This window comes from Dromiciops gliroides, chromosome 3 (assembly GCF_019393635.1).
Source record: "Dromiciops gliroides isolate mDroGli1 chromosome 3, mDroGli1.pri, whole genome shotgun sequence".
Lineage (NCBI taxonomy): Eukaryota > Metazoa > Chordata > Mammalia > Microbiotheria > Microbiotheriidae > Dromiciops > Dromiciops gliroides.
Window position 1 is genome coordinate 617831291 of NC_057863.1, and position 17921 is coordinate 617849211.

General features: G+C 45.7%; 1 protein-coding gene across 2 annotated transcripts in view; it reads left to right on the forward strand.

Annotated features, from left to right (window-relative positions):
* The window catches only part of PADI2 (peptidyl arginine deiminase 2), a 69514-nt gene that overhangs the window by 3370 nt on the left and 48223 nt on the right, over positions 1 to 17921 (forward strand). For both annotated transcript variants that reach the window (XM_043993292.1, XM_043993291.1), the window contains exons 2-3: positions 11033 to 11216; positions 11535 to 11607. In XM_043993292.1, coding sequence (XP_043849227.1) covers positions 11033 to 11216; positions 11535 to 11607 — 257 coding nt within the window. The remainder of the gene's footprint in view (positions 1 to 11032; positions 11217 to 11534; positions 11608 to 17921) is intronic.

Below are 17921 nucleotides of genomic sequence, written 5' to 3' on the forward strand. Positions count from 1 at the left end.
GATGTGAGAGATGTTGGGAAGGTAGAGTTGAGAAGTCTGGGAGGCCTGGTGATTGGAGGCTAAAAATAATAATAATAATAATAACTGGCATTTATATAGTACTTTAAGATTTGCAAAGTGCTTCCCATCCATTATCTCACTTGAATCTCACCATGGTGGAGGATGGCAGGAATGGTGTTAATGACAGTGTTGGGCTGATTTGCTGGGTGTGAGGGAGAGTAACAGAGCAAGAATAATGACCCTGAGTTTGTAAACATGGAAGATTAGAAGCACAGAGATAATAATTGAACCAATGGGAGCTGAAGAGAGAGAGATTGAGAGATAGTGAGGTTGAGAAAGAGAGATAGACAAAGAGAGAAAGAGAAAAGTTGAAAGGGATAGTGAAGTTGGAGAGAGATAGTGAGAGGGAGAGAGAGAGAGTGAGAAAGGGAGGAAAGTTGAGAGATACTGAGATGGAGAAAGAGACAGAGAGAAAGAAAATGAGACAAAGTGAGAAGCAAAGAGAATAAGGAGAGAGCCCTTAAAAGACTCAACACTTCATGGATGGGAGGAATATAATCATCTATGGAAGGAGTTTGAGAAGAAATTGTCTGAGGAGTAGAAGAACCAAGAGTTGTGGACGCCGAAGGAGCTTCCATAGTTAAGGTGGAGAGAGTGGTTGCCGATGTCATAAAATGTCAGATGTGAATAGGAATAGATTCGGGGCATCTAGTCCAAACCCCTTATTATATAGAGAGGGAAAGCCCTGGGAGGTAAAGCTCCTTCCCCAAAGTTATGTGATCAGCAGGTGATAGAGTTGAGATGTGAACCTACATCTTCAGACTTCAGAGACCACCTATGGCTTTTCCACTGGACCACACTGCCTCCTTGTCAGCAAGCTTCTCTTAATTATCAGACTCTGTCACCCCCTAAACTGAGGTTGCATTTGGGGTGGGCTGTCTGTCACCAAGCCTCCTAATCCCCTAAGCCAGGGCTGTCACTGTGCACTCCTGTTTATTTACAGTTGGGCATTCTTGGTACAGCCATGCCAAGCTTTCAGCTGGAGGCAAGGAGGGTGAAGAGGGGCCAGGAAAAGGACCATTGAGGAGGAAGGGGTGAGAAAGCAAAGCCCCATTGGGTGCTCTCCTTTCACCCTCTATGCTCATAGGGATGAGACAAGACAGTGAAGGGAGGGAGGTCTAGAGGAGATATGATCAAGTGGGAAGAGGAAGAAGAAAGTTGGGTTTTGGTGGTTGGGAAAACTCTAGTCATTTAATAGTGACTGAGGATGCAGCTCCCCCTGACCCTTCCCTCTCCATGTCCCCCAAAGAGCCAACAAGGCAAAAGTCCTCCAAGGTCATCATCCCTTCACTTGCTTAAGGGAAGAAACTCTGCTGTTCTCTAGGTGTTAGAGAGAACATAGTCATAGAACCTTATTACCTATAATAGAGAATGGGACAACCAAGGTGCTTAGAACTGAAGGAACTTTAGAACAGGGACCCTCAAAACTGGAAGGGCCATAGAATAGAGAGTATTAGAACATGGGGGTGGAGCAGCTAGGTGGCACAGTGGATAGAGCACCAGCCCTAGAGTCAGGAGTATCTGAGTTCAAATCCGGCCTCAGACACTTGACATTACTAGCTGTGTGACCCCGGGCAAGTCACTTAACCCCAATTGCCTCACCAAAAAGAAGAAGAAAAAGAAGAAGAAGAAGAAGAAGAAGAAGAAGAAGAAGAAGAAGAAGAAGAAGAAGAAGAAGAAGGAGGAGGAGGAGGAGGAGGAGGAGGAGGAGGAGGAGGAGGAGGAGGAGGAGGAGGAGGAGGAGGAGGAGGAGGAGAAGAAGAAGAAGAAGAAGAAGAAGAAGAAAGAACGAACTTAGGATGGCAGAGCTAGAAGGGGCATTAGAACAGAAGATGTTAGAAGATCCTTAGAAATGGAAGGTACCTCAGAACAGAGAATGTTAGAATATAGAATGTCAGAGATAAATGAAGTTTCAGAATACCCTTGGAGCCAGAAGGGATTTTAGACAGATTGGTATAAGGAGACCCTTAGAGCTAGGATAACAGAGGACCTCCAAACTAGAAAAGTCTTAGAACAGAGAACATTAGAACACAGGCTGTCAGAGCTGGGGTGGCCTATGGATAGAGACCTTACACCTGGCAGAGGTCTTTCAGAGTCATCTTAAGATGAGTTTCGTTCATTTCTTTCAAAACTCCAGACCACGTGGCTCCTTTTGAGAAGCACAGATGACCTCCTATAGGGCCTCAGATTGCTGAACATTCCTAGAGTCACCTGGGTACTTCACAATGGGAAGGGTGAGTGGCCATAGGCCCACCTTCCTGTCGATGAGTCTTAGATACTAATGACCCCTCTGCACTGTGGACAGGCTCCCTCATAGTAGCCTATGTGGTGGCATCCCCACCAGAGCTCTCCTGCATGGGCTAGGGGCTGACAGCCTGGCCTGACACTTCTCTACAGCAGACCTTCAGCCTTGCAGCAGCTTCAGGGTGATCTTTAGCCCTGGAAACATAATCCTCTGGGAAATGAATGACCCCAGCCCTTATCTTCATTCCTGACTGGGCTAACGCTGTCCAGTTTGGTGGTGTTTCACCTTTGCCTTAAAATTTTCCCAGCAGTTGACCCTAAATTCTTTTTTATTTATTTGTGTGTGTGTGTGTGTGTGTGTGTGTATGTATGTGTGTGTGTGAGGCAATGAGGGTTAAGTGACTTGCTCAGGGTCACACAGCTAGTAAGTGTCAAGTGTCTGAGGCCTGATTTGAACCCGAGTCCTCCTGACTCCAGGGCCAGTGCTCTATCCACTGCACCATCTAGCTGCCCCCAACCCTAAATTCTTAACCAGCTTCCCCCTTCTCTTTTTTAGTATCTAAAACTCAGAGATGGTTTAGGTTCAAGCATTTAATTCTTGTGTGTGTGTGTGTGTGTGTGTGTGTGTGTGTGTGTGTGTGTGTGTGTGTGTGTGTGTGGCAATTGGGGTTAAGTGACTTGCCCAGGGTCACACAGCTAGTAAGTGTCAAGGGTCTGAGGCTGGATTTGAACTCAGGTCCTCCTGAATCCATGGCCAGTGCTTTATCCACTGCACCCTGCCCCCTAGTTGCCCCCATCTATAGATGAGGAAACTTAGTTCCAAGAGGTCATAGAATTTAGATCCGGAAGGGACCTTAGAGATGCCTACAATCCCATCTCCATGCCTTTGCCCAGACTGGTCCCCATGCCCTTCTTGGATCCCCTCAATTCCTTCAAGTTCAGCTCAGATTTGATCTCCTACACAAGTCAGTCAGGCAAAAGCCATTCATTAAGTGCCATCTGCGCCAAGCACTAGGGCTACAAAGAAAGACAAAAGACAGACCCTCCAGGAGCTCAGAGTCTCCTGGGGGAGACAGTCACATACAGACAAGCTATAGACAGGATGGATGGCAGCCAATCGCCAGAGGGACGGCACCAGAATTAACAGGTTGACTGGAAAAGGTTTCTGGTAGTAGAAGGTGGGATTTCAACTGGGACTAGAAGGAATGCAGGGAAAACACTGGGCCAAGATGAAGCCCTGTCTAGATTTCCCAGTCCTATCCTTGCCAACTGCTAGGGCCTCCCATCCAAAATTACCTGGACTTGATTTTGCATATTGTGTGCATATATTTGTTTATGTATATGTTGTCTGCCTATATGGACGGTAAACTCCTTGAAGGTAGGGATTATTCTGGTCTCTGTCTTTGGGTCCGCAATGTCTAGTACAGTTATCTACCACACAGTAGGCCCCTTAAATACTTGCTGATTGATAGTACACAAAATGCTTTTCAGGGGTATTACATTTGATCTTCCCTGTAAGGTAGGGAGCATCGGTATTATGATCTCTGCTTTACAAATGTGAAGATTGAGGTGTAAAGAGGCTTAATCACTTGCCCAAGGTTATGCCGCTAATAAATTTCTGAGCTAGGATTCAAATCCAGGTCTTCGTATTCAGTGCTCTTCCCAACAAACAGCATCTCTAGTTGCCCATTTGAGTGGCTATTTTAGGATTATTCATCAGTTTGGGATTATCTCTGCTGTCTTTGCCCCACAGTATGTGGTTGGTGCCATGAACTGAGAAATGACTGTATTTGGAGTTGTCCATCTTCCCCCCATCTCCACCCCCACCCCACTAAGCAGGGCACACATACAGCCCAGCTACTGCAGGGGCACAGAGAGGATTGTTCTGAACTGGAGCAAAGCCCAGCCACCCCACCGTTCCCAGAGCCTGTCAGAGCTCATGGGCAGCTCGGTCCCAAGGCGTGATCAGATGGCCCCCATAAATCAGAGTAACACCCCTGCATGTCTAGCCCTAAAAAGGCTGGCTTCTGCCAGGAGTAGCTCTGGGGACAGGTGTCCAGCAGCAATGCCAAGACCCCAAGGGAAGAGGCTACCTCTGAAAGACAGGAGATTAGGCTCCCTACCCACTGGCAGCAGCGGCTGGTGGGGAGGGAAGGGACAAGGCGGCCAGAAAAGAGGCAGTTTTGTTTAGGAGAGAGGCCCCTGGTCTGATGAGAAACCCCAGGGCCAGAGACAAGAGGGATCTTGCCCAAGGAATACAGAGAACTAAGGGACAAAATTTGGATTAGAACCCAAGCATTCTGTCCCCTGGGCCAAGGCTCTTGGTGTTTAACCATGTCTACTTCACACCCTATATCTCCCCCCCCCCCCGGAATAAGGGAGGGGCAAGAATGACAAGGTCCATTATACAGATGAGAAAACTCTAGAGCACATTGAGGTAGAAGAGGTCCATCATTTTTCTCTAAGACCAAGATGAGGATAATAGGAATAAAAACGTAAAGCTGCAAAGGACCTTGGGGGCCAGTGATTTGCCCCAGGTCAAGCAGGTACAAAGCCAAAGGGTCAGGATTCGAAGCCAGATCCTCAGACTGCAAATCCAGTGTTCTCTCCACTAAACCATGCTGTCTTCTCAATGACAGCTCCTCAGAGGCTGATGTAACACACTGGAAAGAGCCTCTGCTATGGCTTGAGAGAAGGGAAGGGTACAAATCTGAGTTGTGACCTTGGCCAAGTCATTCTCTCTCTCTTTTGTCTTAGTTCCCTCACCTTTAAAATGTACACTATAACATTTGCATTTTCTGCCTCTCCGAAGCTGTTGTATGTATACTATCCCCTGACCCCAAAGGCAGCTACATGACACAGTAGATACAATACAGAGCCTGGAGTCAGGAAAACTAGCATTCAAATCCTGCCTCGGACACATCCTAGCTCTGTAAGTCACCTGACCTGTATGTGCCTCAATTTCTCCATTTGTTAAAATGAGGCAGTTGGACTCACCCTCTAAGATTCCTATGATCTCTAAAAATCTCTGACCCTCTGATCCTGATTCTCCCATTTAATATGCCGGGCAAATATTTTAGTAAAGACACTAATAAGCTGGAAGGAGCCTGGCTAAGTGTCAAGGCTCCTCCTTACAATCTTTGTGACCTTGGACAAGTTACTTTCCCTCTCTGGACTTCTGCTAAAGTGCTTTACAAAACAAGTTGGTTAATAATTACAGAGGAACCCACGATGATCTGAATGAATTCCAAAGGAAGCAGGGTTACTAAGAGGTGATACACTTGGGATTCAGAATAAGGCACGTATGTTTGGATGTGGCCAATGTGGAAATTTGTTTTACTTGACTCTGCTTATTTGTTACAAAAGGTTTGTCTTTTCTCTTCTTTCTCCAGTGGGGGGAATGAAAGGATGGTGGGGCACAAGATACCAGCCCTGGGTTGTCATGAAATCCACCAGAGGGAAGGGTGGGAAGGGAATAGGGATGAGGTAGCAAAAAGATGGTGGAGGCATCATTTTTTATCATAGATAAGAGAATAGAAGGGAGCTGAGAAAGCAGCACAGACTAACAGGATAGCTTTGAAAGTTACAGGTTGGGGGGCAGCTAGATGGTGCAGTGGTTAATGCACCAGCCCTGAATTCAGAAGGACCTGAGTTCAAATCCGGCCTCAGACACTTGACACTTACTAGGTGTGTGACCCTGGGCAAGTCACTTAACCCCAATTGCCTCACCAAAAAAAAAAAAAAAAAAAACCCAGAAAGTTACAGGTTGGGGGCAGCTAGGTGGTGCAGTAGATAGAGCACCGGCCCTGGATTCAGATGGACCTGAGTCCAAATCTAGCCTCAGACACTTGACACTTACTAGCTGTGTGACCCTGGGCAAGTCACTTAACCCCAATTGCCTCACCAAAAAAAAAGAAAAGAAAAGAAAGTTACGGGTTGAACTATAGACTTCAGGAGAAAAATAAGCATATACATCAAAGAGACCTACAGTACCATGTACAAATATCTTTTTTCTGTTCTACAGTATAGAAAGAAGTGTCTGTTTCATTTGATGAGTGGCACAGTGCCCTGCCCACTGAAGCTCTCTGGGGTTACTGTGACCCTGGCTGGGCTCTTACCCACAGGCTGCAGACAAGTGGGAAGCAAAGGCTGTCATCTTGTAAACACCAGCAGCTCCTGCCCCCTCCAAGCATGCCAGTGGGGCCACTTGCCCTTGCCCTCACACTAGGTGGATAATCAGGGAGCCCTGAGAACTATCCTCCACCTTTCCTTCCCTCCCCCACCTCCAAGCTGCCAGGAGAGATTGGCATTAATGAGGCCCAAGGTAGATGGTGTGATTGAAGTAAATTCCATGCCAACCAGGGCTGGTACCTTGTGCCCCAATCTGCCACCTGAAATCCTGTTGCTTTGGGATATTTGCTATTGTTCTTAGGTGAGGAGATTAAGAAGACTTGCTAGACATTGTAGGGGACTTTACATCACTCACTAGTATGGCCCAACTGGAGCCCCAGAGACCCTTAGTCTATAGCTCAGCAAGCTGAACCAGGGTGTCATTCTCCCCTGGAGATCTTTTCCTTCTAAAACCTATTCTTTGACCCCTCCAGACTCAAGTCATCCAAGGAATTCTCTGAGCACTTATCAAATTATGTCAACTGCCTAACTTAGAAACAAGCTAGAGACTCCTGGTGGTTAGGGACTGCATCTTCCCATAATCCATCTGGCTAGAGGTTCTCTGAGAGCAAGGACTCTGTCTCCATTGGATTGAGGGGTCCATGAGGGCAGAGGCTGGGCCCCCTTCTTACCCTCTCGCTCCCTACAGTGCCTAGTCTGGATGCTATTCAACTTCAAGACCTTATAGATCATCTAGTCTTCCTCTGTTCTCTTATACCAGGAGTCTGTTAACCTGTGTGTGTTTCAATATTTCAACAATTATATTTTAATATCATTGGATTCCTTTGTAATCTTCTGTATTTTATTTGATGCCTTTAAAAATATGAGAATGGGGGCAGCTAGGTGGCACAGTGGATAAAGCACTGGCCCTGGAATCAGGAGGACCTGAGTTCAAATCCTGCCTCAGACACATGCTGTGTGACCCTGGGCAAGTCACTTAACCCCAATTGCCTCGCCAAAAAAAAAGAGAGAGAGAGAGAGAATGATGAGAATGTCACCATGTTACAAAAGTGGGTTGGAGGTTACAAAGTCGTGTCTTTATGCTCTAATTTATTTTTATTTACTGCTAATTTATGGAATAAAACAAGCATTTCTTTAACAGAGTACAACAAAAACAATGACTGCATATGAAACTGCAGATCTATTATGCACAACTTGCTATTCCTTTCAAAAATAAAACAAAATTATTATGTAAATTTCTTATTTTCTTCCCTTCCCCCCTTGGCCCTGGAGATGGCTTCCATTAGAAACAAACAAATAGGGCAGCTAGATGGCGCAGTGGTTAAAGCACCGGCCCTGGATTTAGGAGTACCTGAGTTCAAATCCGGCCTCAGACACTTGACACTTACTAGCTGTGTGACCATGGGCAAGTCACTTAACCCCCATTGCCTAAAAAAAAAAAAAAGAAAGAAAAAGAAACAAACAAATGAATGAACCAACAAACACAAATGAATGAATAAATTAATAGATAAATAAATGGACTAATAAATGAATGAATAAACAAATATACACATAAATATATATACACACAAATATATATGTAAAATTATCCTATATATCTATTTATCAGTTCTTTCTCTAGATGCCAATAGTGACTTTGTATGTCCTTTATAATTAATTTGGGAATTTATAATAATCAAAATAACTTATTCATTCAAAGTCATTCTTAAAACAATATTGCTTTTACTGTATACAATGTTCTTCCGGGTTCTGCTCATTTCACTCTTCATTATTTTATACTCTATTTTTAAAGTCATGCCTTCACCCCCCATCCCCACCCCCAAGCCACCAGTGGCATTCTCTGGTCCTTCCATACCTGCTTTGGAAGAAAAATTTTGCAAACATGACTAGACTTTTAGACTGTCACCCCTAAGGACAGCCCCTCAGGAAGGGCATCTGTCCTTGGCACAGATGGCACCAACTGGGAACCCCTGAGACTAGGAAGAATGGGTTCCTTTGTTGTTCAGATTTGGAGCCTGTTCCTAGAATAGCTGTTTGCTCAAGCTTGGTGCCCTGGGAGATGTGGGCGGAGGGCCTCTGTTGTGGGACTGAGACATTAACCCTCAAAGCCCTAGCTGGGCAGAGGGAAAACAGGATTAATGATGAGGATAATGTTCTTGTTTATTAATAATAATGCTGATAACTGACATTTCCATAACACTTTAAAGTTTACAAAGTACTTGAATTGCTTAACCTTGGAATGACCCTGTGAGGTAGGGATTATGAGCATTATTATCCCCATTTTACAGATAGGGAAACTGAGACTCGGGGCAAATGTCAGAGAAATGATTGACACCCAAGTCTCCCTGATTCCAAGTTCTTTGTTCCATCTACTAGACTAGGTGGGGGATGGGGAAAGAGAGGAAAGAGGGAGAAAATGAACAGGGACCTAGTTGGCTTCTCCCAGAGTGTTTGTACTTTGGGGAATCACCTCCAGTCCAGTATCTGGTCCTTATCCTTACATATTCAGAAACTTGGATTTTATTGTATTTGCCCAAAGAGTATTATTGGCTTTGAAAAATCAGTATTATGCTATCCAAACTCACAGGAAAGAAACCTGAGGCAGCAATCAGAAAATCTGAGTTTTACTTTGGAATCTATCACTGATTGGACCTCAGTTTCTTTATTGGTAAAAATGAGGAGACTGGAGTAAGTGATCTTAGAGGCTCCTTCCACCTCTGACATTCTCTGTTCTAAGATCCTTCGAAGCTCAGGCATTCTCTGATATAAAGTCCCCTCCCAGCTCTGACAATGCAGGATTCCACGTGATGTATTCATGAGTACGATTGCCAATTTATTCATTTGCAATGGGAGCCATAACTTTTCAGTAACAAGGATGCTGGAATCTATCACATATAGTGTTTCTCTCCCCACTGAGCACCAGATAAACACGGCCTCATTCTTTTCTGGATTTTCTTTTCCCAAACTTTTCCTTAACCCCTTGTCCCCCAAATAATAGGCTCTTTTTTTTTTACTTCTTTTTTTTTGGGGGGGGGGGGATAATTGGCTCTTAATAAATGTTCATCCGACTAGACTCCCTGCGGACACTCCAATTCCCTCTCCTTTTCGTGAATACTACAGTCTTCCTGTGATAATACAACTAAGAAACTTTCTTTAGAATAGATACACTTGAAATTGAGATCTTTTTAAAAGGGCTTTTAGGAAAACCTCTGGTCCCTGGTAAATAGCCTGGCCTCCAGGAATTGAATTTCAAAGTTAGGCTGGTCTCCCTGACAACTCATTCAGGAATCTCTGGGGACAGTCAGGGTATAGATGGCTGATCTTACCCAGTTTCAGAGGATCATTCTTTTCTAAACTCCTCTCTAAATTCTCGGAACATCCCCTGTTAGTAATATGCCAACTATAGTAATATAACAAAACCCTAGAATGTCAGAGCTGGGAGGGACCTCAGGACACAGAATGTCAGAGCTAGGAGGGACCTTAGAACAAAGAATGTCATGGCTGGAAAGAGTCTTAGAACATAGAGCAGCAGAGCTGGGAGATGTTTCAGAGATAACCTAGTCCAGTCCTTATATTACAAAGGAAGAAACTGAGCCCCTAAGAGGGAATGTGACCCACCCAAGGTCACCCAGTAAATTAGCAGATTTCCCCTTTGTTTGATGCTCATCCTTACCTCAACCTTTAAAGCCAGTGGATCAGTGCTCTTTCCATAGACCCAGGATGGCATGTCAGTGTTTTGCTAACAAACCCCAAGTGAAGCCCACATAATCCCCTGTGATCTCTTGTCCAAATTTAGCCTCACAAGGCACACAAAAAACCAAGTCATGGTCCCAGGGCCTGGCCTTCTGCAGGCCTGTAAAGAGTTTGTCTTGAGGAGCTGCTGCCCACCTTCTTTCCTTCCTCCCTCCCTTGCAGGGCCCTCCCTCCTCCGATAACTCTCTCCAAGTGTTGTTCTTTCTGATCTCTCAGCCAGCTGTCATTTGGGAAGGATATGATGAGCCAATTCACACCAAGGTGTTAGTAACTAATAATGGTTCAGCGGGACTTCCCCTCCCTGGTATCCAAGTACTCACTAGATCAAAAACAGCCTAGAGGAAATGCTTTGTAAATGGTAAAATTTAAGACAAGGGAGACAGGCCCCTGTGGAGACAATTTGACTCGGGTGCCTCCTTGCTATCGGCACATATTCTTCTTAACGGCCTCAAGCAAGCTTATTGGTTCTTCATCTATAAAATGAGCTTATTTGACTCAATGATTTCTAAGGACCCTCTCAGCCCTGAAATTCTGTGTTCCAAGGCCCCTCCCAGCTCTGACATTCTGTGTTCTGAGGGCCTTCCCACATCTGACATCCTGTGTTCCAAGGGCCCTCCCAGCTCTGACATTCTGTGTTCTAAAGGTCCCCCCAGAAACTCTGTGTTCCAAGGACCCTCCCAGCTCTGACCTTCTCTGTTCTCAAGGCCATCCCACCTTTAAACTTACATAGTGCAAGCTTGGCTCATTCTAGTTCTAAGATTCTAGATTTTTTAAATAGGCTGAGATTTCACCCCCTATAGCCACGTAGAAGTCCTCTATGACCCCACCCTTCTCCCTTTTGCAGTGCAGCCCCCGCTGATGCCAAGACCTTCAGCCTGAAACACACAGATGGTGTACAGGTAGAGGCGGTGATTGACGGGCAGGCCGAGGAGGCCACAGCCAATGGCAAGCAGCGATGGGCCCTCTCCCCCAGCACCATCCTCCATCTCAGCATGAGCCAGCCCAGCACAGAAATCAGCAGCGACAAGGTACAGGGACCTGGAGGGTTGGGTTTGGGGCAGAGAGACAGAAAAGGGACCCACTAGGTCAGTGGTAGGAAGGGGAATCTTAAGGTTGGAAGGGACTCTGTCAGCATCTCTACCTTGAGCAAAGGCCTTTACTAAGAGCCTAAAAATAGGAAAAGCATCTGTCCTGAGGTTAACATACAGAGTTCCACAGAAGAAGGAAATGCATGATGGGAGAGAACTGGCTTGGTGGGCTGCAAGGTGGGAGGTGGGAGGTTTGCACAGTTTTCTGGAATGTCATCAGCTGCCTTTGTCCTTTCTCCTCCCACTGTGGATCCCTAGATCACCGTCAACTATTACTCAGAGGAAAGCAACACACCTATTGACCAAGCTGGCCTTTTCCTCACAGCTGTTGGTAAGTGACAACCAATACTGCAAAGACCCTGTCTCTTCTAAGGGTTGAGGCTGCCCATTTAGCATCACAGAATCCTCGACATTCAGTGCTAGGAGGGGCCTTAAAACACACAACATCGGAGCATAGACTGTTAGAGCTGGCAGCAGCCTTCGAGTATAAACCTTAGAACATAACGTGGCAAAGCTGGAAAGGGACCCTAGAACAGAGAATGTCAAGTCTGTGAGAGAACACAGAATATCACCTGGAAGAGATCTTAGGGCATAGAATGTTCAAGAGGGAAAGGGTGCTAAAACAAAGTCAGATCTAGGAGAACCCTTAGAACACAGCATGTCAGAACTGGAAAGGACATTAGAACACAGAATGTCAGAGCCGGAAAGGGACCTTAGAACAGAGAATGTCAGAACTGGAAAGGGACCTTAGAACAGAGAATGTCAAAGCGAGGAGCACCCTAGAACATAGAATTTCAAGTCTGTGAGAAAAAACAGAATATCACCTGGAAGAGATCTTAGGGCATAGAATGTTCAAGAGGGAAAGGGTTCTAAAACAGAGAACATCAGAGCTAGGAAAGCCCTTGGAATACAGAATGTCAGAACTGGAAAAGGACCCTAGAACATAGAATGTCAGAGCTGGCAGGACCCTGCGAACACAGAACAGAGAACTGAAAAGGGACATTAGAACACGGAACGAGATCATTGAAAAGGAACCCTAGAACAGAGAACGTCAGTCAGATCTGGGAAGACCCTCAGAACTTGAACTATTTGAATGTAAAATGACACAATGAGGTGGGACCATCTATTCCAACCCCCTCGTTTTATATATGAGGAAACTGAAGCCCTAAGATTATTCAAGGTCACTCAATGAGTGAATGACACCTAACACCATTTCGAATTAGATTTGGCTCAGGCAGTTTTCCAATTCTACAGGCTTCTCATGAATAATGAAGACTCACCAAGGGATGTATGTAGTGCCCAGTGCTCTTTGGCTCTGGGCTGTAGTGCCCAGGGCATTCTGCCAGGGCTCCACCAGTGGCTCCCTGGAACTAACCACCCCATATTTCAAGTTGCTCATGTTGGTCAGTGTGCGGAGACAGAAAGAAAAGAGGCAGTTGGGGCAGGATGGGAAGAGAGGCAGCCAGAACAGGGGTCCGCGGGAGTGTAACCAGAGCTCCCAGGATGGTAAGCCATCAGACCAACTCAATGAGCATAGGACTGAGCTGTCTCAGGTAACATCCCTAACTCACCCTTCAGAAACAGAATCTCCCTGTGACCCTGTTCTGAACAGGGCTGGGAAGAAGTCTGTCTGTCCTGGGGCACAGGGAATGCACTTGGGCTGTGTGGCCTATGGAGAAAGACTATAGCTGGACAGCACAAATTGGGGAAGGAGTCACAGGGACACAAATTTCAGCTTCATACCAGAAAAACAGCACTGTCATGGCATGGGTCATGCCCTGAAGTGATATTAATAACAGCTCACATTTCTAGAACACGTTTTTTGTTCAGTATTTTATTATTTTCCAGCTACATATAAGGATAGTTTTCAACATTTGTTTTCATAGGATTTTCAGTTCCAAATTTTTTTCCCACCCTCCCTCCCCTCCCTCCTCCCCAGGACAGAAAGCAATCTAATATAGGTTATATATGTGCAATCACATTAAACATATTTCTGCATTAGTCATATTGTGACAAAAGAGTCAGAGCACAAGGGAAATTCTTTTTTTTCTGGATGTTGAGAACATTTTCTATTATGAAGTTCTTTGAAATTGTAAGTCTAGGAAAGCACTTTCCTCGAATAGCCCCACAGCATAGGTCACTCACAGATTAGTATGCCCACTCTACAGATGTAGAGACTGAGATTCAGAGAAGTCACCGGGGTCATGGATCTGAAATTGGAAAGGACCTCAGAGGTCATCTAGTTCATTCCTGTCATTTTTACATTTAGGGAAACAGGCCCAGGAAGACTAAATGTCTTGCCCAAGGTCACACAGGTAGTAAGTGATAAAGGCTGAATTTGTACCAACTTCCTCTGAGACACTTAGTAGCTGTGTGACCCTCGGCAAGTCACTGAGTTCAAATCCAGCCTCAGACACTTGACATTTATTAGCTGTGTGACCTTGAGCAAGTCACTTAACCCCAATTGCCTCAAACAAAAAAAACCATTGGATAAGTTTGTTCATTATTTCCTCGGTTAGACTGTAAGCTCCCTTAGGGCAGAAACTGACTTTTGTCACTTTTTGTACCTCAGTGTCAGGCACATAGTATTTGCTCATTAAATGTTTATTGACTGTGCAGTTGCCCCCCTCTATCAGTTATAGCCTAGCTGTGGGTCTGCTCTGGTAAAAGAAGCTCCTTCCTCACTTGGAAATTCCCTTCACTTATGAAATCACACATTTGGTTTGAAAAGGGAAATAAAAAAAGATAATAACATTTGTACTCCCTCGCTTCCAGGGTTGTTGTGAAACGAACACTTTGTAAATCATTAAGCACCTCTGTATGCTACCATAATATAAGTATGTTTAGAATCGCACTCCCTTATTGCAGAGGTGGAGAACTATGGGAGCAGAGAATTATATATACTCTGAGGCACAGTCAATAAACATTTAATGAGCAAATACTATGTGCCCGACACTGAGGTACAAAAAGTGACAAAAGTCAGTTTCTGCCCTAAGGGAGCTTACAGTCTAACCGAGGAAATAATGAACAAACTTATCCAAACCAGTTATGGTCAGGACCAGCTTTTCTCAACGAATTGTCCGGGACACTGAGTAACCTGCCCCAAGCCTGCAGCCAGCATGTGTCCGTGGAGGGGTTTGGGTTTTTTTGTTTGTTTTTTTTGTTTGTTTTAGTGAGGCAATTGGGGTTAAGTGACTTGCCCAGGGTCACACAGCTAGTAAGTGTTAAGTGTCTGAGGTCCGATTTGAACTCAGTTCCTCCTGACTCCAGGGCCCGAGTGTTTGTGGCTCAGTGAAGATAACACAATTAATTAATAAGCGGCAAAACTGGGCTTGGAGTCCAAGTCTCCTGCCTCCAAAGCCAAGGCTTTTTTCAACATGCCCCATGGGAGCTTTGCCTTGGTCATGGAGGGGGACTTCTGGGTTCCCAGTATACCTATACCCTCTGCCCCCAAAGCCCAGGGTCCAGCCCAGGATAATCCCCCTAATTTGCCAGCCCCAGGGTGAGTGCTGAGAATGGAGAACTGTCCCCTCACATAACATGGTCAGCAGGCCTTCTTTCTATCCCGGGAAGCTAGAAAGATGGGCACCTGGTCGTGGAGGGGAGGAGGGGAGGCCGGCCATGGTAGGGCATTAGCGCCTACAGTTCTGAGGCCGAGGACAGAAGAGAGGGAACCAACGAAGGCAGGCAGCAGCCTCCTGAGCCATCCCTACCCCCCACATTACCCTGAACCCAATCCCCTTGACATTTCCCCTTAATCTGCCCACCCCTGGGAGGTGTACCACCTGACACCTTGGGACTATTTTGGGAAGCTGATCTAGGAGCTCGAGCCCTTGGAAAATCTCTCCCTGGGCTGGGAGGCCCCAAAGCCAGATTGCCCCAGCCTTGTCCTACCACCACCTCCAACACACACACACACACACACACACACACACACACACACACACACAGTGTAGAAGCAAAAAATGGTGGGAACTTCTAGGGAGAGGGGACTGGTGTGCCTTACCCCTCCCTCCCCCAGTATTTAGACCTCCTCAGCATTTTACAGTCATTCCCTGACAAGGAGGGTGAAAGAAGTCACCAAAATATTATTTGGGGCTATGTGAGTGCTGGGCTCAGAGTCAAAAAGATGTGGGTTTAAATCCTACCTCAGACACTTATTAGTTGTGTGACATTGGGAAAGTTGCTTCACTCCTCTGAGCCTTGTTTCTTCATCTGTAAAATGAGTGTGGTGAATTCCATGGCCTCTAAGATCCCTTCCGACTTTAAATCTTTGGCACTGAGAGGGTGGTCCACCAAGACCATTAGGGGAAGGAGTTGTAATGGGATGACTGAAATGGGTTGGGAAGGAGAGTACATAAACTGATATGACTGTTAGTGAACCATACAAAACAAACATAAGAACAACTTGTATTTCTTTTTTTTGGTTTTGTTTTGGGGTTGTTGTTTTTTTTTGTAGGGCAATGAGGGTTAAGTGACTTGCCCAAGGTCACACAGCTAGTAAGGGTCAAGTGTCTGAGGCTGGATTGTAACTCAGGTCCTCCTGAATCCAAGGCCGGTGCTTTATCCACTGCGCCACCTAGCCGCCCCAGAACAGCTTGTATTTCTACAGTGATTTGCTCCCAAGCAGACCCATAGTCTGGGGTGGTTTGCAAAGAATCATTATCCCCATTTTACCAATTAGGAAACTGAAAGAGAAGAGGGAGGGGGCAGCTAGTTGGCACAGTGGATAAAGCACCAGCCCTGGATTCAGGAGGACCTGAATTCAAATCCAGCCTCAGACTCTTGACATTAACTAGCTGTGTGACCCTGGGCAAGTCACTTAACCCCCACTGCCCCACCAAAAAAAAAAAAACCCACCCCAAAAATAAAAAAATTAAGTGTTTTTTTAAAAAAGAGAAGGGGGAAATGACTTGGCCAAGGTCACACTACTAAATCAAGATTTCAACTGAAATCTCTGCCTTCAAATGTAGTACTCATTTCATTACTCCATAATCAGGCTTCGCCCACCTCAGGGTGGGAAGGGATGTAGGGAGGGGAGGGATGGGGGAGGGGATTTCACAGCCAAAACTATCCCTGAATTCGAATCTTCTCAACATCATATCCCAATCAATTGCAGTCATCTAGGCTTTCCTTAACAGGCTCCAGGAAAAGGAACTCCTAGCACTTGGCCTGGCTCATCCTGCACTTGGATAGATCTAATAACAAGTGAGGAAGTTTTTCCTTAAGCTAAGGCTAAATCACCCTTTCTGCAGCCCTATCGTCGCCTGCCCCACTGTTGCTCCTAGTTCTGCTCTCCGGAGCCAAGCAAAATAAAACTAATTCCCTGCTCACATATGACACCCCTGGAAAACCTTGAAAACAGCTAGCCATGAGGACTGGAGGTCTGGACACCAGGTTTCTCTTAATGCAAAGACAGTTGGGAAACTGCATGGTGGGGCCTAGAGGCCAGACCAGGGGCTTGGGACTCAGCAGGCCTGGGTTTGAATCTTGACCCAGCCACATCCTAACTATTTGATCTTAGGTAAGTCACTTCAGTTAATTTATCAGAAAAAGCATTTATTAAGCACCTACTATATGCCTGGCTCGAGGTTAAGGTTCTAAGGAGAGAAAGACAAAAGTGAAAGAATGCCTGCCTTCAAGGAGCTTACAATCTAGCTGGAGGAGACAGCCTGAACACATAGAGATGAGATACAAAATTGACAGAAAATATTTGGTGAGGAAGGCACTAGCAGTTGCCTAGGGACGGGGTGATGAAGAAAGGTTTTCTTGTAGAAGGTGGTACTCATTTTGAGTCTTGAGAAAAACTAGGGTGTCTAAGAGGCAGAGGTGAGGAGGGATGGCATTCCTATCAATGACAGGTGGCTGTCAAGCAGACTGGGGAGCACCATTTTAAGACAAAAGCCAATCGTGAATGTAAAGGTATCATCGAATGTGCTGACTCTCCCATTTTCCAGAAATGGAAAATAGAGGCCCAAGGTCACATACCTACCAAGTGGCGAAGCTGAGGTTCAAATCCATGCCCTCTGGCTCCTAACCCAATGTTCCTAATATACCACAAACAAGAGAATCTCTCCTATGTGGCTGATGTGCTTGTCTCTGAAGGTCCCTCAGAAACCACTCCGAAGGGCACAGTGCTCCGTGGGATAGACACAGATTCTGAATTATTTATGGGAGAGATCCATCTCTTTGAGAGAGCCCTCCTCAGCTGGCAGTCACCTCGTTCCCCTCCTGTGCCAGGACCACCCTCTTCTCCCTCACCCAGGGAGATGGGAGCCCCTGCCAACAGGACTGACCCAGAAATGCTCCCATCCCCACCATATGTCCGAAGCTCCTTGTCATGCCCAGCTGAAGGGCAAGTCTCCTGGGAGGGTCCTTGGGCAAGAGCTGATAACCAGCTTCTTTTCCTCTGTAGTTCCTTCTGAGAATCATTGACAATCAGAATCAGAAGGGAACTCCCATGCTCTGTAGTCTGTTTCATACCTAAGCAGAATCTCTTCCTTGGTGTCTGCATAGCTGCAAAGATTTCCATTAAACTCTCTGGTCCTCAGTTTTCTTATCTGTTAAATGGGGCTGCCTACATCAGTGCCTACATAAAGTGCTACAGAAATGTTAGTTGTTGTTGCTATTATTAAGTTCAGATCT